The sequence below is a fragment of the Amblyomma americanum genome, chromosome 5 (genome assembly GCF_052857255.1).
Source record: "Amblyomma americanum isolate KBUSLIRL-KWMA chromosome 5, ASM5285725v1, whole genome shotgun sequence".
In the NCBI taxonomy this organism is placed as follows: Eukaryota; Metazoa; Arthropoda; class Arachnida; order Ixodida; family Ixodidae; genus Amblyomma; species Amblyomma americanum.
In genome coordinates, this window is record NC_135501.1 from 70,653,477 (window position 1) to 70,676,863 (window position 23,387).

The 23,387-nt window shown below is 46.3% G+C and overlaps 1 protein-coding gene across 3 annotated transcripts in view; it reads right to left on the reverse strand.

The window, feature by feature from the left end:
• Positions 1-6,852: 6,852 nt before the first annotated feature.
• LOC144132526 (signal-induced proliferation-associated 1-like protein 2) overlaps positions 6,853-23,387 on the reverse strand; it is a 145,991-nt gene continuing 129,456 nt past the window's right edge. For 2 of the 3 annotated variants that reach the window (XM_077665002.1, XM_077665004.1), the window contains exons 26-27: positions 23,085-23,172; positions 6,853-12,320 (exon numbers count right to left, since the gene is read on the reverse strand). In XM_077665002.1, the coding sequence (XP_077521128.1) occupies positions 12,177-12,320; positions 23,085-23,172 (232 nt within the window). In that variant the 3' untranslated portion in view covers positions 6,853-12,176. The other variant, XM_077665003.1, reaches the window with a different exon arrangement.

Genomic DNA, 23,387 nt, shown 5'->3' on the forward strand with positions numbered 1-23,387 from the left:
GTTTGCTGACGGTATACCTGTAACGCCGGCAGTCAACAGCGGCATGGTCTGACGGTCAGGCATTTCAACCATATAGTTGTAGACAACTGAAATAAAGAATGATATCAGTACAGTATGTCATCATGTGTGCTATTTATGTAGCTAGTTTTGTGGTAATAAAACTTTGTCCCCATGCTGAAAGTTGGATGCCAAGAAATCTAGCAAGGTTCTGCATAATACACTTATGCTTTCAGTTGCTGACAAATAATGAAAACTAATTATTTGTGCCTGATCGGCCGCGTCAGTCATGCTGCGACCCGCCGCATATGTTTACGATGGTTGAACGGCTCTGCAATCAAATCTGGGAAGTTCTCGCTTTAAACTCACGCACGAAAACAGTCATAAGCACACCAGGACAGAAATCCAAGCAGTGTTTTTGGCTTTAGAAAAGCGGGAAAAGACAGACAGCGAGCATACCATCGTCACCAAGCAAAGCGATGTGGCGTGAAGGCTCACACAAAGACAAGAGCAAAGAGTCCTAAAATACAAAAAAAAAAAACAGCGCACTTACACGGCCGCTGAAGCTTCGGCCAAAGCTTGGTGTCATCCACCCATCCTGCATCCATTTTGCGAGCAAACATAAGTACTATCGCAGTAAAACGCGCTTGCAGATGAGGCGTCCGCACAGGCAGGCAGCGGAGTCAGAAGGCCAGCAATGGAAGAGTGGTCACGTGACCAAATATGGCGGCGCCCATGCTTCCGTGCTGTAAAGCGTCTATAGAAGTTTTGTGTCTCGTGAGAGCAAGCGCACCAAGATGACCCAAGAAGACAGGCTGAGTCAGCCCCGCTTTTACACTGATAATGACGCCCATAGCAAAGTTTAAGGCAAGCAATATTCCTCGCAAGGCAATGTCCCATGCTGTAGGAATGTTGGCACCGAAAGATGAGTTAGCTCATCCTGGAAACACAAAGGGCGCCCATGCGCAAAAGAAACCTTTTGTGTTTCGAGGATGATGCAGGAGGACGCAGTTCGGTAGCGGTCTCAGAGGAAAGCAGTTGCAAGTTAATGCTCGGAGCGGAGTGGAACAAGCGCACTGCGCCTCCTAAGTCGAGCCACATTCGCCTAGGCAGGGGGGAGGAAAAGCTTCATTAGACCGAGGGTGTTCAGGGAGCGAGGCCCTTGGGCTCCTACACGCAGCCCCACTGCACTCAGTCCATTTACGAGTCCATAATAGTCCATGATGTCGGCGGCCCAGTGGTTAGGGCGCTCGGCTACTGATCCGGAGTACCCGGGTTCGAACCCGACCGCGGCGGCCACGTTTCGATAAAAGGCGAAACGCAAAGGCGCCCGCGTGCTGTGCGATGTCAGATCGGTTATTGGGGAAAGGAAATGGCGCAGTATCTGTCTCACATCTCGGCGGACACCTGAACAGCGCCGTAAGGCGCCCGTGTGCTGTGTGATGTCAGTGCACGTTAAAGATCCCCAGGTGATCGAAATTATTCCGGAGCCCACCACCGCTGCACCTCTTTCTTCCTTTCTTCTTTCACTCCCTCATTTATATCTTCCACACCATCTGCTACTATTGTCAACGAAAATAGTTTGTCCTCTTTCTTGGCTCAAGAGTGGCATGGATAGAAGAGTTAGACGAATTTTGTGGACCGAATTCGTCCTCACGAACTATCAAAAGGTGATAAGAAGCATATATGTAATGAAATAAAAATAAGTAAAATGCAAAACAAAGAAAATTAAAATTATAAAGTTGGCAACTAAAATAAACACGAAAAGCAAAACAAATAAAAGAAAAGAACAGAAAATAAAAATTAAAACAAAAAAGAAACAAATGAAACATGCCGGGAGAGAGGAAAGGGAAAGGCTTTTGCATTTTGTATTTTTTTGCGCAGGTTCACCTGTATTAAAAATTGAAGGATACGATGTGACGCGGCTTGTTTTCGTTAGCACACTTAGGCTTGACATCTCGCTCTTTGAATTTTCTTTTATAGTGATCACATTCCCATTGTTCTTTTAATTTGAATACACCGTAAAAATGAAAATTGGTTTTACGTTAAAGAACCCCAGGTGATCGAAATTATTCCGGAGCCCTCCACTACGGCACCTCTCTCTTCCTTTCTTCTTTCACGCCCTCCCTTATCCCTTCCCTTACGGCGCGGTTCAGGTGTCCAACGATATATGAGACAGATACTGCGCCATTTCCTTTCCCTCAAAAAACCAATTATATATATATATATATATATATATATATATATATATATATATATATATATATATATATATATATATATATATATATATATATATGGTTTTTGGAGAGGAAATGGCGGAGTATCTCTCTCACATATCGGCGGACACCTGAACCGCGCCGTAAGGGAAGGGATATCGGAGGCAGTGAAAGAAGAAAGGAAGAGAGAGGTGCCGTAGTGGAGGGCTCCGGAATAATTTCGACCACCTGGGGATCTTTAACGTGCACTGACATCGCACAGCACACGGGCGCCTTAGTGTTTCGCCTCCATTGAAACGCAGCCGCCGCGGTCGGGTTCGAACCCGGGAAATCCGAACCCGACCGCGGCGGCTGCGTTTCGATGGAAGCGCAGTTTCGGTTCCATGAGGTACAGTGAACTAGAATATTGGGTAGTGTGCGCACTGCGCCGCGTCTGCATAGGCAGAGGTGAAGCCGCTTGTCCGCTAGGTACCGCCGCAGTAGTCGCCGCGGCACAAGTAGGAGTGTCACAGGTCTCCTCGATTTGGCTCCACTAGTTCGCAAAAGTGCCGTGCCAGTGCAGCGCCAGTTCTTGCGGCGCGAGTGTAGCCTGACACTAGTGCTCTCAGTGCAGTGGTCAAATCGAGTGCAAAAGTGCAGAAACTCGTCTGCTGCGGCTATGTGTTGGTGTTTGTCGCGTCGTTTGACATATGCGCGACATTGTTCTAGCTGCATTGAACGCTGTGCATTCGCTCGAAGTGGCACATCTCGTGGAGCGGCTATGAAATTTGGTAATTCCGAAAGTGGTGAAGAATTCTTTCACCTTTCTTTCCGTTGTGTTGTGCAAAGTGGCGCAGGCCGGTTGACCGTCACTGATTTAATTAATTAATAATTGGTTTTGGGGGAAAGGAAATGGCGCAGTATCTGTCTCATATATCGTTGGACACCTGAACCGCGCCGTAAGGGAAGGCATAAAGGAGGGAGTGAAAGAAGAAAGGAAGAGAGAGGTGCCGTAGTGGAGGGCTCCGGAATAATTTCGACCACCTGGGGATCTTTAACGTGCACTGACATCGCACAGAACACGGGCGCCTTAGCGTTTTTCCTCCATAAAAACGCAGCCGCCGCGGTCGGGTTCGAACCCGGGAACTCCGGATCAGTAGTCGAGCGCCCTAACCACTGAGCCACCGCGGCGGGGTACTGATTTGACGGATATTTTGAAGAGGCAACAAACACTGAATTCGAGAGGTTATTCACACTACCGCTCGAGACGATTTTTTACAGTTTATACGCGTGATTCGGGCTGCTTCCGTTCTATCGAAAAGTGACTGCGATTGTCCGTCAACAGTTGCCTGATCTATATTTGAACTCAACTAGATCGCGTTCACTTTCGGCGGACGGTGACGTGACTGTCAGAGGTTAACTGGCAGGCGAAGGTGCGGACTGACGGCGACCTCAAGCCCAGTCGCTGTCTTAAGCGGAGGTACTGATGTCGCATCGAGTCACAAACGTTGCGATAACCCACGTATTATAAAGCATCTCACCATCTGCCTCTTATGGAAGCGCCCCATCGCGCTGCGTCTATAATAATAATTGCACACAAAAGAGAAACGGTGTAAGCGATGCGCGAGGCTGGACAGAAAGATGAGAACCCTGTCGCAGTCGCCTACGCGCGTACAAACACACGCACACATGCACACACGTACGCGCACTGGCATTTCAGCTGCTTGGTGAGGGCATGGCGCCGATGCCGCGTCTCTCACGGGTACGCGACCGTCTCAACCATGGTCTCAACGCCGCTCACCAAAACAAGCAAGGCCGCGGAGCCGTCTGCTACGAAGCGCGCCAAGCACCTTGCACTACTTGCACGAGAAGAGAACTCGCCCGGAGGCTAGTGCAGCAGTGCAGAACTCGTGCAGCACGAAGTCAAATCGAGTGCCGAAGTGCAGGTGGCGCTAGCTGCACCGTCAAATCGAGGGAAACTGTGAAGATTTGGCTCCCTTGCTCGATGCGGAAGATAAAGATCGACACTGCTGAGATATGAACGTCTAATAGAGAGACACGGGCTAGTTGGCGACTATTAATAGAATGCATCTTGAAACCGCGCAAAAAAGACAAGGGACGAGGAAGAAACCGCGCTCTGTCCTGTTGGTTTCTTCCTCGTCCCTTGTCTTTTCAGCGCGGTTTCAAGATGCAATGAACGTCGCATGCCAGCAGGAATGACAGTGAAGTTGTCGGTTTATCAGGCTGAAGCCTGTCGTGATCATAGCATATAGCCAAGAGTGACTCAAGACGTCAAGTCGCAGGATATGTAGCACGAAAATGTGTCGTAAAGGCAAAGTGTGAAATCTGCATTGCCCTCCTAACTATACCGGGTGTCCCAGCTAACAAGAGCCAAGGGTTGAAAAATCACTTATTAGAGGCAGGCGAGTAAAACCAGTTGCATATCGGTGACAGCCATTTTGCGCACCACAGGATTTTTTGTTTTGCAAATAATTCATTATTTAATGAAGTTTAATTATCTAAATTAATAAACATTGACTTTACACAACAAATTGCATTTGAAGAGTTGTCGAGCACCTTCAGAAACCCCCATTCCATCATTTATCACAAGCAAACCTCACGTGCGTCTTTTTTTCCAAGCTCCAAAGAAAGCCCGCGAAATACAAAATAAACCCCGTGACTAACGCACTTGCGTGCCACGACCGTGCTGCTCTCAAGCGTGGTTTGAGAGAACAAAATCGCCTGCAGCATTGACTCGACGGCCCCGCAGCAGCGGCAGGCCGATATGTTGGCGGTTGTTTCTCGTCTGCGTCAGCCAGTGGCACACATGACGGTGCGAGTTTCCGCCGCCAACATATCGGCCTTTATTAGCATGTCCGGAACCGTCCTTCTCCCGTTTCAGATCGTTTGTGCTCCAACAGTGATGTGTGACATTTGTGTTAGCTGTAGCCGCCCTAGATGTCGCCACCGTTGGAGACCTGGAGGTGCCGAAAAGGAGCGCCAGCACAGGAGGAAGAGGAGCTTCATGTGTGAATATTGATTGTTAGACCTGATCACCGCGGAAATGCTTACCGTGTACGACTTGGGTATCATATGCACGGGAATGTGCTCCATATGCCGACACTGTCGCTCGGTTACAATATCCTATCTCATTCCTCTGCGCTCTTCCTAGGCCATGAGCCGTTGCGTTGTTTCACGTCCATCATGCAAAACAAATTAACTCTTCAAACAGTTCCTGCTTTTAATATCCTACCTGCTGTGTGGGTTGCCTAGCGCCCAGGTTCTAGCCAAGCAGGCTCCGACGAAGTTTAAAAACCAGCGGTCAATAAGGGCGAGTCTGGCTCAGCCTTTCTGCTGTTAGTACGAAGCACTTCCTACCCATAATCGCATCAAGTCTGCTCCTGGACACGGCTGGACTGTGAGGCGTCCCGCAGCAACAACCAACAAGTCATATCCACCACGCACATAGGCCGGTACGACCGTGCACAGGGTCGGCCCATATCACCACGTGAGCTTGTGCAACGATCACAATAGGCTAGTTCTAGCAAACCTTGTTCACGCTAGATGCCCACTGCAATGCAGAAGCAAAGAAACTAACGTTCACACCTTGAGATGCACTGTGGCAGCACAGACATTGACTACCACAGCTTGAAACGTGACCAAAAGCCGCTCAGCAGCGCCTGCCATTGTGCAACCGGTAGGCAGACACACCGCAGGCAGCTTCTCTGCACATTTGCGGTCACTGCATGTATTAAAGCGCGATCATTATCTGCGCATGCTCTGCCGTGGCGGGCGGCCAGTGTGAACACCTAGATATATTCTTATACCGCGGTACGTGCTACCAGAGACGTTCGTGATAAGCCACTACGTCGTAAGCGGGCATCAAATACGCGAGCTTTAAGGGAAGCTGAGCTAGTGATTTCGTGCGACTACATCCCAACGACCCTGCAAGTGAGAATGCCTCAAAGAGGATTTACTGTGGAAGAAACTAGAACCTCTGTTAGAATCTTCGTAACTGCTGGAACTTCTTGTGTTCTTAAGAGGTAATTTGTTTCCGTTGCGAACTGTATAAGCATTGTTTTTTTCAGTTGGTAGTTTCTGAACTCGTAGGTTTATGCAGTTACTATTTCTGGGCTTAAAAGGACTAACAAGTGATCACTATGCATTTATGAAGTCAAGATAGAAATGATAAAATCTTGCCTTATATTGGCAGATTTTTACATGTTAATACCAATGAAACAACAGTTTATTATCCTAATTCGGTTTTGAAAAATCACTTAAAACAAGCCAAAGGTGAAACCCAAGCTCCAGTGAAAATTTGTATCCCACTATGTTAGCACATCTTGTTAAAATATGACTCATTTTGATAACGGCAGAGTGCGACAGCTGTTAATAAAATATTGGCATAGACTTCCACACTGTGAGGGGGATAGAGTAGGTAGGGGTAGGGGTACGAGGTGTGGAAGAGAGTAAGCACACAAAACCGTTGTGAAGTCAGAAGCCTTAAACAACACCCTTTCCATAGTGGCAGACAATATTTCAGTCCTTAAAGTTCACTTCTTGGACTTTTTAAACATGTACTCCTGCGGATTCGGTTAGGTCAGGTCTCACCACACTTCCTTGAATTCAACGCACACAGAGAAGACAAAACAAGAAATGATCTGAACGCATCTTTGGCTACTTTTATTATTGCTTTTCTACAAAAGAAAAGGGATGGGGCAATATGGGGAACATCTTTATGACATCTTTTACAGGCAAACAGTCAGAGAAAGAGAAGGAAATAAAAACGTAGAGTAACCTACAGATGTCGCATGTTGATGGCGTTGTAAAAACAAGCGATCGTAAAATTCGCGATGTGTCAAGAGTGAGGTATCGTACAGGAAGTAGAGTTACAAAGACGTAAACGAGGGGTGGGTCGCCAGTTTGAAGGAAAACAGCAAATCTCACACGTGCAACATGCCCTCCTCTGAAAGAGAACTGTACTTGCAGCCAACAACTAAAACAAAAGAGAACAATTCAAGGTCGATGCAGCAGAAACTCTGTATACCTTACCACTTACTGAAGATTACGTGCACACTCCCAGCCAAAATTAGGGTCGTACTTAAAGTCACTTAAGTGCTGCCCGATCACATTAAGCGTCTTTGTCGAACATTCGTAATGAACTTGCCTGAACCCCGAGCAGAACCTAGAAGAACAAGGGCCTGTGCAACTGGCTTCAAGTTAAATGAGGCGACCAAGTCATCACTTCCACCTTGCCATCTCTTTGACAACGCCAGGTTCTGCCATCAAATACTGCCAGCCAACAGTAGTCCTCTTGGCACTACTGAACTGGCCACACATACACATGGTGTCGCTGAGGATGCAAGCACAGGAGACAACATAATGGCATTGCACTTGGACTTACACCATTCCAAGGATGCAAACACAGTAGGCAACATGATGGTAGAGTGTACGAGATCCACACAGTAACGTGCAGCCCTTCAGTGATGTAACCAAGTGCATTTGCAACCACATGCTTGCGTCATCCATCACAGAGCCTACTACTCATCAGATACAATGGATGCTACACTAGCACGTGCATTGCAGTGCAAATTCACAATGGACTGCAAAATGTGGCACCACTGGACAATGCTCACTTCTGAGCCAACGGTGGGCAATGAAGCTGCCAAATTTCAGTTGGAGAGCAAACAATGCAAAACCGTACCTATGCCATGCGACAACCGTTATTCAGAAGACAAATTGTCACATCTGACCAACTCCTTCGATGCACGGGGACCCGCGAAACCATACTGTTTCCTCGATGTTTGTAAATGGATCCCGAAACAGTGGTGGAAACACTGGATCACCATGCCAGTGATGACACCCCCACCATGACCATTCAGTAGCGACAAAAGAAATCAAAGCTCGCCCAGGTGCGTGCCAGAGGTAGCTAGAGGTAAAGAAGACACCAGAGGTAACCAGCAAATTACAATGGTAGTTCTGGAGTTATGAAGGAGTCTGAAAGGGGTGCTGGCACAACAGGAGGCCAAACTGTTCTCACCACCGCTTCGGGATCTTCGTTAAAAAGGACGGCAAAATGGCAGCATCAAATCCGAGTCCTGGAAAAGGCAAAGAGACTCGGAAGAGAGAAACAAAAAGGAAACAAAAGAGGGAGTACGATGTTAGAAAATGGCAACAGGACTTTGAGCATGTGCGGCTGCCTTGAAACACCGAAAGCCATGTGCCAGCTGGAGAACAAAAAACATCACCACTGGCCAGCATGTGCTCACGTGCCTGAAGGCGAGAGACAGAGAAAGCAACAGAAAAAATGGATGGCAATCACTTCACACTCACACAAGCCTACCTAATACACTGCTAACTGCACGGGCTTTGCCAGGCGAGTATATGAACAAACCGTGAGTTACGTGAACTACGAACGATATCAAAGGATAGACGTGTAAAAAAAAAAAGTTCTTGGGGAATGGTCACGACACGGATTGTTTTTAATGCGACGAGCAACACGGGGAGTGCCTCTTAAATGCATTTCAGCCAATTGGCCAACGTCTTAAAGCACACACCTAGCGTCATTCGAAATGCCCTAAAAAGCTGTTTTGCAACAATTGCAGCAATAGTTTGGCTTATGATGACCACACACTTCCTGTAGACAACCCTCGAAATCACGCACCCAAATATCTGACACTAAATAGACGGAATGCATTGATAATGTTAAAGAACGAAGTACCGTACTTCCATCTGGAAAAAGCTTACACAGACTTCTCATTGTTATGAAATTAGCATAGACTAAAATTGTAAAAAAGAAAAAAATATCGTGCTTATGGAAAGCAGCAGGCTTCTTTCTATCGCACCGTATCAAGAACTGCCCTACAAAGCATTCATTGCATGGAATAAAGCAGGAATGAAATGACGGTCATGGACTCAATGCTGAACTTTTACATGACAATTTCTGGGGACAATTTCATCTACTTCTAATTACCCCCAAGCTGCCCAAAGAAGAATTCGGCACCTTGGCCTGTCAGAAGTGCAAAAAAAAACATGGAGCACTGGCATCGGAAGCCAAGAATTGTGTGAAGGAGCTCTTGCCTGTGTGAACAGCCCTGCAACTTGATTCAGCAACAATAAATTTTTCAGTGGCCTGCAACTTCAATCTTTCCAGTGCTATTAAAACACTAGCATCTACACTGCAAAGGCCAGAAGGAGCAGAAAAATTTGAGCATTAAGGAAAGAGACCATTTAGCCAGGAATGCATCAACACTATAAAGCTAAAAAACACCTAGAGAACGTCTTAAAAAGTGCACTTTTGAGCTGCCAAAAAATGTCAATCTTTCAAATTGAACACCATAGGCTGTAGCCAGCCGAGACCAAGGAACAACACATGAAGGGCAAGGCAGCATAAATGGTTATGATTAAATCAACCTACAACCTAGGAAGCGACTTTGCAAGTGTATTCACTTTTGCAAAAAGCTTGATGGAATGTCCCAAGAAAAAACGATCTTGTCTGGCGATCTTCAAAAGCCTAAAAGCTAAATTCAATTAAGCAGGAGCTCATTCGCATTGAAATTGAAAGCAAAGCTAATGTTTGAGAACCATTGCACTGCGAGATGCTTTGATGGACTAGTTGGTTTATGTTCATATGAGAAGGAAAATACAGTCATACCTCGTTACAACGAACAAGTAAAAAAGTAGTTCCAATATAGCTGGAATTTGTAACACAAAATTTCACCAAAAACTCAAGCAGGAGAAAAAAAAAAAAATGGGTGAGACCTCTTCCAACGTTTTAGCACGTTTCGAAGTCGACTGCGGCAACTACAGAGGCCACGAGCACCAAATGCCAGTTAGGCTGGCTTCCCCACACAGCACCACCAGCATGAAGCGGCAGCAGTCAAATGCCAGCTAGGGTGGCTTTCCCGCATTACAGAAGCGTTGGGTGAAAAACTGGACGTCGGAACGAAAGCTATAGCCGTTTTCAGCACCTCAATGACAGTCGATGCGAGCACAGGATAGCTAATGGAGAGGCTAGCTGAGCAAGTCGCTGGCTGCTTATCCAACGGGAGCGAGAGGCGTAAACGGGTGCCAATTTCACGCCACTGTACCTTCTATGGCAGGATGGCAAAGCCTGCTGCCTGCTATCCGAGCAGACAAAGCCTGGTACTCAGTTATTTTATATATTCGTTTTATGGAAAACTGCATTCAAAACATACAGTAAGAATTATACATGATTGTTTAAAACATTTACAAACAGTTGAATATAGTCAATATTTCGTAATAAACGTATTCGTTATAACGAGGTTATACTACAGCATAAAAATGGGACAAGACACACTCACAGATATGCTGCACAGCCAATGAGAATTCTTTGCTTGCTGCTCAATGCATGATCTCTTCCAACTGCACATAAGCCTGGCTCTGTCAATAAAAGTTAATTGCTTGCACTTGCTTGCAGTGTTTTTATCTCATACAACAAATGTGCCTCACGCTACACACTGATGGACATTTGGAAGCATATTTACTGATATTCTAGCTAAGGTTGAATCCAATGTGCAGCTGCACTTAGGTGGAAGCACACGAAATGAGCATTACCAATGAGAATCTCCCACGAACGCTACTTTTCCGTTGCACATACATCTCTTCCAGAGCATTTTTGGTAACACTGCAGCCTTGTACCGAGTCCACGAAGAGGAAACAAAGATTGAGACAGGTGAGAACTTCCGTGCCAATGAGACGTTTGTACCAGTTAGCCGTACGCTGCTATTAAAATTCACCGCCTAATGCAACGCTGCAACACTCCTCATGTTTGCCTCGGATTACAGTACATAATGCCACCATGTGCGGTTTACACACACAAAATAATCATGTTTGAGCGTCTTTCTCTTTGTGCACAAGTGTGGCTGGCTTGTGCGCCTCGGCTACTCAAGAACACCGGGCAAACGAAGCTGCACCTAAACATGCGTTAGGCCTTACACAAAGCTGCCTGTAAAACCGTGCCCGCTGAAGCTGGGTTCCCACATGCCGAGCTATGCAATGTGACAGGCCCCACGAAGCACTACCATTCAGGATGCAACATTTGACAGAAGAAATATGAGCACATATTGCCACTACAGTAAAAGTACAGCAGAGCAAGTGGCGCATACATAGGTGGGTTGAGTACATACAACAACCTGCCTACCCCTTGTGGCTGGCATGGAAAACACACGACACAAATATGCAACATCTACAGGAATATCAACAACACTTACTGGGTGAGTTGCCCTTTTAGCTTCTTTTGATGTAAAGAAAGGTCAACCTGAGTCGACCTGCCCCATAGCTGGCCGTCACTCAGCACTGCTGTGGGCAATGCGTGCGTCAGCACTAAAACAAGCAGTTTTGCCAAACAAACCACTCTCTCGTCGAAGCTACGAGACTCCTGATGAAGGTCATCCAGTACTTGCCAAGTGCTCCCCGCGCCGAACTGTCTCCAAGCAAAGCACTTGACCACAGGCCCACAAGAGCGTTCACAGTTTGCTGGTTGAGGGTGGGGTCAGTAACAAGCCAGTCAGATCCAAGAGAACTCAAGCCAAGCCCGAAGTGTTGAGAAGCAATCGGCCTCCAACGTACACAACCGCGACGACCTTCGCCATCTTCGAACTTGAACATGTTGGCTCAGTCATTCTGGTGCCAGTCAAGTGACGACCACTTGCCAACACACGACCTACACGTTCGTCTCCGGGCAAATCTTTAGGCTTGCCATTACACGCAGTCAGTCGTGGCTGCGAGAAATCCAGGGCTCTGGCTTTGTCGGCAACACAGGTGACGTTGCACATGGCCCCAATGCTGACACAGAGAGGTGAAAGGCTGACATTGCTGTTTCGGTTCAGCAAAAAAGTGGTGACGACAATGTGTAGCCATGAAAACTCCACTATTGCCTCTGCCGGGAGGGTAACATGCCAAATGGCTAGCGGGTGGTGATGGGTTTGTATTTTGATGTCTGTCTTGCTGCGCCCCTCACTATGTGTCCGAGTTGCCACCAAAAAACCAGTCCGTGAAACGGCGGAGCTGGGCACTGGCCGTCTCGGACTGTTCGTGGAGTCTGTGGTTCTCTTGCTGCAACTGGCGGACTTGGTGCTCGAGGCTGGCTTTCCTATGCTGTTCCTGCAGACATGCAGAGAAAGAGAAATTTTCAGTCATTTCAGTCAAAGACTTGCGACCTGCATGCACCTCGGAGGTCTATTGATGTTTTCAATAAGTATGAGCAAGACTCACAAATAATCCATCCAAGATTCAACTTTGCAAGCCGTAGGAGAAAAAAACAACAAAAGAATGCATCTATTAGACACTTCGTGCACTCAAACATTCCCAAAATGAACACTGTGCTGTGCTCGAACAGTTTGGCATATGTGCAGGTCTGTGTATGTAAAGCCTGCATCATCCAGTAGTTTGCATCAAACCTCTGCACTTTGCTAGCATGTAAGAAGAAATTTTGTTGTGATGCTTAAGAACCAAAGAAAAAACTAGTCCTCATTCTGACTTCGTTACATACAAAAGTAGCACAGTTGGATACAACTCGAGAATGAAGCGGCAAATGCCACTTGACTCTCCAGCCAGTGGTATCGACCTATTTTCATGACATCACAGTTAATCCGTGATTAATCTCAAGTCACAATATGTTACTTGGATTAACTGTGAGGGGCATTTGCCATTTCTTTCCTGAGCTGTATCTGACTATAAAATTGTCATGTAGGGTCATTAATGTTTTGATTTGCAGATTTTCATAATTATTCAGCTCATTAATGTGTGCCAACCACTGCACCCTGCTGAATCCTTCTGAAGTGCAAAACAAGTTCATGTAAGTTGGCATCTTTGCATTATATAGAGAAAGTACAAATATAGATGACCCTGGATATATCACACTCAGATTTATAAAAGTTATTGTTTATATCGAACAGTGAAAAGGTGTCCTTGAAAATCCTATGCAGAAGTATAGCACAGATGCCTGTGTTTATCAAATGCCCGTTTGGCGTAACATTCAATATATTGAAAAGCGCATTGCGCCCTTGCAAGTGGTGCTTCTACAAATGGCACTCATGCGATCGCTTTCCGCACGCAGTTGCATGGGCTGTGCGGCCTTGGATACCTGCAGGCAGCATTAGGCACATGAAGACTGTGTGAAACGACGTGAGGAGAATTTGAAACATGGGTTGGAGGGTAAACTACAATCTACCGCACCCATTTTCCACGTGACATTGCTATCACGAAGGGAAGCCGGCGCTCTGTACACCGCGCGTCATGCTAAGTAGCCAACCGAGCTGTTCGAAGGCTACCACTAGCTCTCACTTGACGTGCTTTGCTCACATAGGTGTAGAGACATTACAGAGAAAAGTACATCGTATATACTCATGTAATGAACCCATTTTCACGCGACAGCATTAAGGGCCCCGTGTCGCAGAAAAGACAGTGTCGTTGGTGTCGGTAGCATAGGCCGCGAGCAAAAAATCCCTCCACTCCCTCCTCCTCCTCACAATGTACGCCACTGCCCCAACAGATAGCGCGCGACAGCAGCGCCTCCCGCTTGTCTTGTTCGGGCACAGTGGTGCCATGCGGGCACGCAGGAATCACGCGGTGAACGGCGAACAACGCAGCGTACATCATCCAATCAGCGTTCACCACGAAGCTTGCGGCTTGCTGCCCGTTTGTTTGTCGCGGAAGCTATGCTGGCGTTCGTGGCATCGGGTTTGCCAAAAACGATGTGCCAACGAACTACGACTGCAACTTGAATCCCACGTGTTTCAGCAAGGTGCCTGGCAGCGCTTCTACTTGGTTTTCTGCTCCGCGCATCCGTTTCACCGTACGTAGCAGAGCGATTTGTCTAACGGGCAAGGCGTTGCGCCGAACGGGCAATGGCGTTCCTTGGACTACCTGGCAATGCTGCAACACGCTGTCGCGTTCCGCTCTTGAGGGGGGATGCGGCATTCGGGATCAACTTTCCTATTTCTTCATAAATTCTGATAAAAATTGGCAGGGTTACTGGTAATGTTTCTGTGATATCACCATAAAAATTTCAAACTTATATCTGAACAACTTTTTTATTTAAAAAATTTTCCTCCTTTTCATCTTGTACCAGGCCTGAGCGACTTACAAAATAAGATAAAAGACTTCTTCAAAGTGTGTTGCATTCCCAAATGAATGGATGAGGTCGTGACATTCTGATTTTTTTGTTTACAATGTAAATGTTTTTAGTTTTAATATATTATGAGCACACATTACAATGGGCACCTAAACAGTGAACAACTAGTCGAATCAGTAAGTCAGCAAACGGCATGCCGGAAAACCAAGAATGTCACGACCTGAAGGAATGCAGCGAAAAAAACCGTATCAAAATAGCCCCAGCGGTCGCAAAGAAATCAGCGGAACAATCAGAGCAAATGACAAAAAAAAACAGTTTTGAGAAAATAGCTTCCGAAGTTGCACCTTGTATTTCACTCATCAAGAGGCACCGGGGTTGTAGTCTTTTGTGTCCTTTTTAACACGGGGCTTCTTGGATGCCTTGCCTCGAGATTGAAGTGCTTTCGCTGCCTTTCTTTTCCGCAAGGCGTCCTTTTCCGCTGCTCTGCGAAGAGCATGTTGGCCAGTTGGCATGTTGGCATGTTGGCTCCGCGCGTACTGACGAACATGGCGGCCGCGTAATCCGTATTCGAAACTAAGCTCTGCGCAAGAGACAGTCACGGCGAGCCGAGGTTCTCTGCTCAAATGACTAAACCCCGTCGTACACGACGAGCAGCGGAGCCGCAGAGTCGAGAGGCACGCGTAGCAGACGACGCACCCGCCAAGGAGACCAATTGCGCAGCGCGCTGCTGTCACGTGACGTGCGGAGCCAATCGAAAATCACCGTGTGACCGTGAAACTTTTGCTTTTTATGCGTTTGTTTCCGCTCTGAGGAGACCGCTGAAGCGGGAAATTTGAAGTCGGAGGAACGCGCTTTCCATAGAGACCAAGATGGCCGCGCTACGTTGGGCGGTTGCCGAGAGATCGGGGCTTGAAAAGCGGCGTTTTTTCGCTACTTGGAAAAAATTTTCCACCACCCTTGATCATCAAAACAATGATTTGGCGCACTTCTTGATGGTTTTCGACGATGAAAATTTGTAATCACACAAAATATGACTTGTAAAAGCAGAAAATAAATATTTCAAAAAATCGCTTTTTTGACCATTTTCCGCGAGTTGAAAGCCGCGTCCGCCCTTAAAGGCGAAGCTTAAGCGCCCTTCAATTTTTTTCCACCCATCATGGTAGCTCAGTGGTTATGACGCTCGGCTGCTGACTTGAAAGACGCGGGCTCGATCCCGGCCACGGCGGTCGAATTTCGATGGAGGCGAAATTATAGATGCCTGTGTATTGTGCGATGTCAGTGCACATTAAAGAACCCTAGGTGGTCGAAAATTCTGGATCTCTTCACTACGGCGTTGCTCATAGCCTGAGCCACGTTGAGACATTATATCCCCATAAACCATAAACCATTTTTTCCCAGAAATGTTGACACCAATTTGAGGGGTGGGTTCATTACAAGAAAAAAAGTTCCAACAGATTTTTTTGGGAGAGTCGAGATATGTATGCCCGCGTGCCCGCCCATCCATCCTTCAGCAACAAAAGCACACGGTCAGACATGTTCGTGTCGCCAGCATTTAGCTTCTTTCATTCGAGAGGTTTCTGCTGTACCATGTTGCAGTCCGACAATTTTGTGATAGCTGGTGGTGCCGGCCAGTCGTGGCGAGATAAAGCGACCATGATGAATACGGTTTCCACATAACTGCAGCGTAAAAAATTACGAGCACAAAAAAGGGGAGAAACACATACGACACGGACAAAAGCTGCACTCACAACTGATTTTATTTCGCCAGGAATGGGAAATATAAAGGTTCCGCCGCGGATGCGCGCGCAGCAAGTACACGTACCTTGATCACAAAACCAAAAAACAAAAAAAAACCAAAAAACCAAAAAAAACCAAATCCAAAAAACTAAAAACAAAGCTTTATCACACCGTGAAACCCATCTTATCGCCTGGACCACGGCTCATCTGACTGAGCTCTGGTGGAGCTCCTACCTAAGGTACGCCATTCGAGGTCCTGAGTCTACAAAGAGGAACGTACAAGCCAGTGGAAACCTCACGGTGTTAGGTGGGGTAGAACTGCCCCAGAACATACACGGTCTACTCGACAAAGGACCCAAGTACGGGCTTCCATCTTCTGTACCTGTTCAAGACCTGGCAGCACTCAACCGTTGTATAGCAAAAAAAGCGCCGACCGAGCAACGGGAGAGATGCTTACTCGAAGGTGCGGCCACTCTTTTGAAAACAGCTGGTTTTTCATATAATAGTCATGTTGGCACGTCTTTGCGGAAGGTGGTTACTTACTTTCAAGATAAGGGGCTCTCTCTTCTCCAGGCTGACAAAAATGGAGGGTTTGTTGTTTTGCCGGAAGGTGTTTTCCGCGAAAAAGCCCTTCAGGCTGTGCAAAAAAACTTTACCCTGAAGAAAAGCCGTCCCACAACTGCAAAAAAGAGAGTGGCCAACCTTTGCAAAGACGTGGGAAATAATAAACTGTCCAGGTAGATTATGAATTGTAAAGGCAATGCTTTGAAAGTGTTTTTTAGTGCCAAGACACACAAACCAGATGTACCGTTCCGAACTATTGTCAGTGAAAATGGTACATGGCAGGTGCTTGTTAGTCGGTTCCTGCAGAGATCTTTGCGAGGGCTCACCATTAATGACCCTTTTCTTATAAAGAATTCTAGAGAAGTTGTTGATTTTCTAAAAACCAACCGCAGCATTGGCTTCGCTTTCTCTGTGGATGTTGAAGATTTGTTTTATTCGATACCCCACCAGGAATTGTTCGCTTCACTGAAACAGTGTATTGACAAGAGTGGCGTCATCCCATGCCAAAATTCAGCTGGTATGTCTGTTGACAATTTTCTAACACTTTTAGAATTTTACCTTCAAGGAACTTTTATCGCTTTTAACAACCAGCACTACTTACAAACCAAAGGAATATGCATTGGGTCCTGCGTAGCACCCGTGTTAAGTGATATTTTTTTAGCTAGTATTGACCAGTTGTTAGCAACTGTTTTTAAACCGCACGAGGTCACAAAGGTGTACCGATATGTTGATGATTTTTTGATCTTATTTTCAAGCAGAGCCCTTTACACTACTGCGCTTTTGTTGATAAGATTTTAGACGTTTTTAAACACCATGGAAAGGGACTGACCTTCACTTGCGAAGTGCCAAACGATAATTTTCTACAGTTTTTGGATATTCGTTTAAAGTTCGGGGGGGATCGCGTGTGTTGGCGGTACTCTCCACGTGTGCAGAAACGTCTTTTGCCATATGATTCTGCACACTCTAAAATAATTAAAAGAAGCATTGTGAACTTATGCCTAGAATCTGCACTAGATAAATCGTGCGAACATGAAATGCAGACCAGCTTTGACGGCCAATTGGCAAGAGTATTGGACTCGGGCTACCCTCAGTCGATCGTGACGGCTGTTGCGGAAACCCTCCTGAAAAAGGTGAAGAAGAAGGCGACGTCCTCGAAGACAAGGGAAGTTGAGCGCACTGTGCGTCCGGAAGTAGCCCCCTACCTGCACACAGTCTCGCATAACTTGAAGAAAGTAGCGAACAGGTTTGGGGTGCCGCTGGTTTTTTCAGCTCCGAAAAAGCTCGGCCAACTATGCCCTCGCATCTCCGGTAAGGAGGCAACAAAAACTGGCTGCGGGAAAAAGCATACTAAGCCCCATGTAGAGTGCCAGGCAGGAGTGGTCTATGAAATTCCGCTGTCATGCGGAAAAGCCTATGTCGGCCAGTCTGGCAGATGTGTCAACGATCGATTGAGGGAGCATGAAAGAAATTTAGAGAGAGATGAAGATGTTAATTTAGTTAAACATTGCAGGTCTTGTCAGGATTGTTCGCCGCATTTTGAAGGTGCAAGGATTCTAGGCAAAAGCAAAGATCAAACTGCACGTGAACTACTGGAAGCTTACCATATAAAGAAAAAGGGCGTTTTTTGCGTAAGCGATACTTCTGTTCATCTGTATAAAGTGGAATGTGACCTTTTCTCTGCCAGGCGATAAGATGGGTTTTACGGTGTGCTAAAGTTTTGTTTTTAGTTTATTGGATTTGGTTTTTGTTTTTTTTTTGTTTTTTGGTTTTGTGATCGAGGTACGTGTACTTGCTGCGCGCGCATCCGCGGCGGAACCTTTATATTTCCCATTCCTGGCGAAATAAAATCAGTTGTGAGTGCAGCTTTTGTCCGTGTCGTATGTGTTTCTCCCCTTTTTTGTGCTCGTAATTTTTTACGCTGCAGTTATGTGGAAGTAACCAACTTGCCCAAAAGCTCGTTTTACTAAATGAATACGGTTCCTGAAGGTCAGGTGCGCATTTTTTATGCGAGGTTAGGAAGAGCGGTTACGAGTATGTAATGCGAAAGTTCAAGGATTAGCTGTGGTGAGGTGTTAGGCATTTCTGTTCCAAATCTCGAGCTTGCCAAATCGCTTGGGTATCTGAAGGTCCTGCTTCCTCCACAGCATTTCAGAGTAGAGGATGGTTTATAGCGTTCTCGTTTATACGCTCCTCTATGACGCTCAAGTGCTCGCCGACTTCGGAAGCATACTCAGACGGGCGCGCAGTAGTGCACCGAGCAAGCTATCGCCGCTGGCGCTTCTCTCAAGGGCGCACGACATCTTGGTGCTCTGCCAAGTTCACCGGGCACACAACAGGCCCCGATGTTATCAGTGCACAGCACCTTGGCGCACTGCCAAGGTCTGTGCTGTGGACCACGCAAAATTCAAGAAATGCGATCGCTAGTCGAGCTGTACACATAGAGAGCAGTGAGTGGCGGCGGCGGCGCACGGCCCGCACATCACTGACGTAGCGATCGCCAGTCCCGTCATACACAATTCCGAGTAGTGAGCTGTAGCGGCATGGCTATAATTAAATCCAGCCAGCTGTAAAAAGTTCTGCGTGAATGTATTTTTCATGTTTCTTTATATTCATTTTGCTCGTTATGGCAGATACGATATTTCAGATGATACACATTTTTTCATGTCCTCGTCAGAATCATATCTATGAGATTCTACTGTATACATACTGAATTATTGATATAAACTATCTCGTGACCCCTTTCAAAACCAAAGTATCCGGGATTGAATGTGCAGTGGCCATATCATTTTTCTTGTTTGACGGCAATTGCTGAAACTATACCAGCACATCAAGCTGTCTATCAAATGGGAAAAAATGTCACCTTATAGGCAGTCTGTGCAATCACATTGCTCTGGATACTGGCGCATGTTGTGTACACCGAATGAAGCAGGGAAACCACTTTCAGAGCTCACTGTTTGATGGATGCACAATTGCTGGCATGTTGGCATTAAGCACACATGATGAAAACATGTCCACGTGCAAAAGCGAACACGCTGCACTAAGAACTGCGTTGTTGAGCCCACTATGCAGGAGGTACAAAGTGATGCTAACACACCCGATTGGGACTCATCTTAGGGGTGATAGCTTTTTGACGTTTAGAGTTGAAAGCCAAATTCAAAACTGATAAGCTACAGCCACACTTGGTACTGATGGCTTGGATAAGATGAGAGGCAAAATGCCAGTTACTGCTGGAAATAACAATGAAAAATTAGGACTAAAAGACAGTTGTCAAGTTTGCAGCGCAAACACTGCAGAGCACATACAGCCAGTCTCCTCTGCTAACAACATCAAATTTAGCCCTAAGGTTCAGCATATGCCTCACAACACCCTAGTGATGAAAAAATTTATACCTTCACACACTACTCAAGCTCATGCTGCAGATGACTTCTGAATGATACAAGTGCACAATCAGATGTATGCAGTGTGGTAGAAGTCCCGCCCCAGTATTTGAAAAGACTCCCGTCTAGTTGAAACTGCGCTTCTTGCAAACCAATCTTTGATCCCCTTTGAGATTCAAATTACAGTAAAAGCTCGTTAATTCGAACTCGAAGGGAACTGGAAAACTGTTCGAATTAAGCAAAGTTTGAATTATCGAATGGATGCTAGAATCAGCGGTCACTGCACCCCGCCGCGCGGGCAGACTCCGAAGCAGTCACATCTAGACTCGTTATCGGGAGCTAGGCGCTACTGCACGTTTGTGGTGGGCTATTCTGAGAATTAAATTCGTGCGGTCTAAATAAATGAAATAAATTGATCGGCCAGTTATGCTCCACAAAACAAGTACTAGAATGCATTCGCGTGAGCAGCAAGCTTTGGTGCTGGAATATAAGACGCTATTTATGCTCCAAAAAATGTTTGTTTACAGGGAAGGGTTGTCAAAATTAGAAGTCATCAGTGATGTGCATTTGCTTGCATTTATTTTGCCGAGACTTGATCAGCATCATCTGCAGCTTTCCTAAAAGCTCCAGCGCAACGTCCGAGTTCTCAATGGCAGAGAAGTAGTGTGCTGCAACATTGAGTGCTGACGCTACTTCACATGCACTCATGCACTTGTCTATGGCATAGACTCGTCACTGCAGTCGGACTCCTCACAGTTGGCCGTGCTCACCACCCATGAGCCCTGCGGCGTCTGCTGATAACATGCTGCCTCAATTACGGCGTCACTTGGGATCTCCAACGTCTCCACACTGCAGTCCACATAGCTCGCAGCACCAACAAAAAGCATGATGCCGGCGCCCGAACCACTATGCTGCGTTGCACCACATGATCGAGACCCAGCGACCGTGGCACTATGAAAACCTGGAACGGCTGGCGCCAATGCATCAGCGGCGCGGGTAAGTGTTCCGGCAGCAAAAACATGCTTCAGCATGCACCAGACCGTGGGCTCTGCTAGCCTTGTGTGCTCGGCTTTTTTTCTTTTCCATTGTTTTACGCATTTAGTAAATTTGCAGTGCGTTGTTCTCGCTATGGGCCAAATTCTATCTGCAAGGAGGAGTGGTGTCAGCCAAGGGCTTCTAGTTCGAATTAACTGTGGCGGATGCCGACTTGTTCGAATTATCGGGAGCTTTCCCCCATTGAAATACACGCGGCTATGCCGGGACCCGGGCGTCAGATTGAATTAACCGTCAATTCGAATTAACAGAGTTCGAATTAAGGAGCTTTTACTGTAATAGGGTTCCAATTTAGGAGCAAAACAGTGGATGCACATTTGGTGGCAGAGCTGTTCGAGAAATTGGGTAAAAAGTTGGTCCAAAGTCAAATGAGGTCCTGCTACATGTAAGCTGAAAAATAGGGGTGTGCGAATATTCGAAATTTCGAATACGAATCGAATATGTTTAATATTCGATTCGTATTCATATTCGAAAATTGATATTCGTGAATTTCCGAATATTCGAAAATTCCCGAATACTCGCCAGCGATCGTATACTGCACATACTTTCATAAATTAGACCCTGGCAAAATCACAATATCTCGGCAAATTAGCCGATAATCGAGTTAAAAATTCCAGGAAAACGATACAGAGGTCCTATCCCCTTCCTTCTCCGCCGTTTATCACGCGGACCGACTGCACCCCGACGCCGCAAGGCTTCACCTCGTGAGAATTTCCCCAAGTGGACTTTCCCACATATCACCCGTGGTGCGAACAAGATGGCCGACTGCCCGTTTCTAGCAATCGCAACGCGAAATCGAGTTTTTTTTTAAATTTTTCGGTAATACGTTACATATTTAATGCCCACATCCGAAGAATGCGTCCTGTCGCCTTCATAACTCTCCAAGCGTGACTTCTGCCATCCCGTTTTGTAAACTGCGCTATGCGAGAAAGCCTACTTGCGAAATGCCGCGGGAGCTTCCTGAAGGGCCACGTCGAGTAGTCACAATAGGGCAAGCGGTCTTGTAAAAATCTCGCCTATTGCATGGTGCATTGTAACCCGTGCACCTCTTTAGTGGGCGCAACAGCAGGCGTGGCAACAATCGGAAGGCCTCTGTCGCTAGGGCACAAAAATAGTCTGGCTGCGTAGTTTCGGTTTCCGAGCTTCACCGCTGCCCCGCGCAACTTCAAATGTCGGCCTGCGCATTTGCCGATAGTCCAATCCTAGCTCCGCGCGGCTTTTTTCTTTTTAATTTTTATAAACCGCCTCGCTGCTCCGACGCCAGTGTGTGTTCCCCGGCCCATTGCTTGCATTTGTGTTCTTCTTCCAGCACTCCAAAACAGGTGGCTAGTCACAGGCTTACCGGTGTTAGCGCGATGGAGCCGCCTCACAAGGCCTTACTGCATCTTTTGCATTTTCGGCAGCATATTTTGTTTTCGGGGGGGGGGGGGGGGGGGGGGGGGGGGGTGCGGGCAATTTTATTAACAGAGGCCTTCGGATGAACCGGGCATTTCTTCCGGTCCCTTGAACTCCGAATGAATGAGGTTTAATAGTCATGTTATTTTTTTGTTGCCAGTCTCGTCATTTTATGGACTTTGTTTTTCATGACCTCATTATAGTTTGGATACTGTTATGCTGTCTAATCAAGTAGTATACATTTCGGTGCACATCATGTTTTTTATATGGTACTGAGGCAGTCTAGTTTTGTTTATTTTAGTTGCAAGGACCGGACACTATTTTGAAAAAAAATAAGGGCAATGAAGTGTGCTAGCTCATCGTTTTCTGAAATTTTTTTTGTACTGAACAGATATTCGATATTCGAAGCCATTTTTTCTTCATATTCGTATTCGATTCGTATTCGAAAATTTCAATATTCGCACACCCCTACTGAAATACCAATCGTCCAAAATTTTGGTCCCCCGAAAAAAATATAGGACGGCAACTATGCTCCCATTTTGAATTTAAACAAACTATTAAGTAGCAGAATATGAAATTCAAATTTTTAATTTCCCAATTGGAAGCAGTTTGTGTAGCTGACCGGCAGGGCATGAAAGGTGGGCGGACCCCAAACAAGGAACTTGCCTGTGCCAGGGTCTCCTGAAGTTTCACCACCTTGTCTTCGAGATCTTGAAGTCGCTGCTCCGGCTGCTTTAGGCTGCCGCTGGCGGCACTGAAATTGTTCACACAAAGCAGAGGAAAAGGGGAAGTTAATAATAATAAAAATGCGGTGACAAGCATCAAACAATAAATAATGTTATAAAAAAGAAAGAAAACGGATTTAAATAAAAACAACTACATTTAAAGTGTTTGCATTAGAAGTATCTCAGCAAGTGGAAATGATGATGATGATGGATTTTTATGCCGCAACGGTGTCTATGGCCAAAG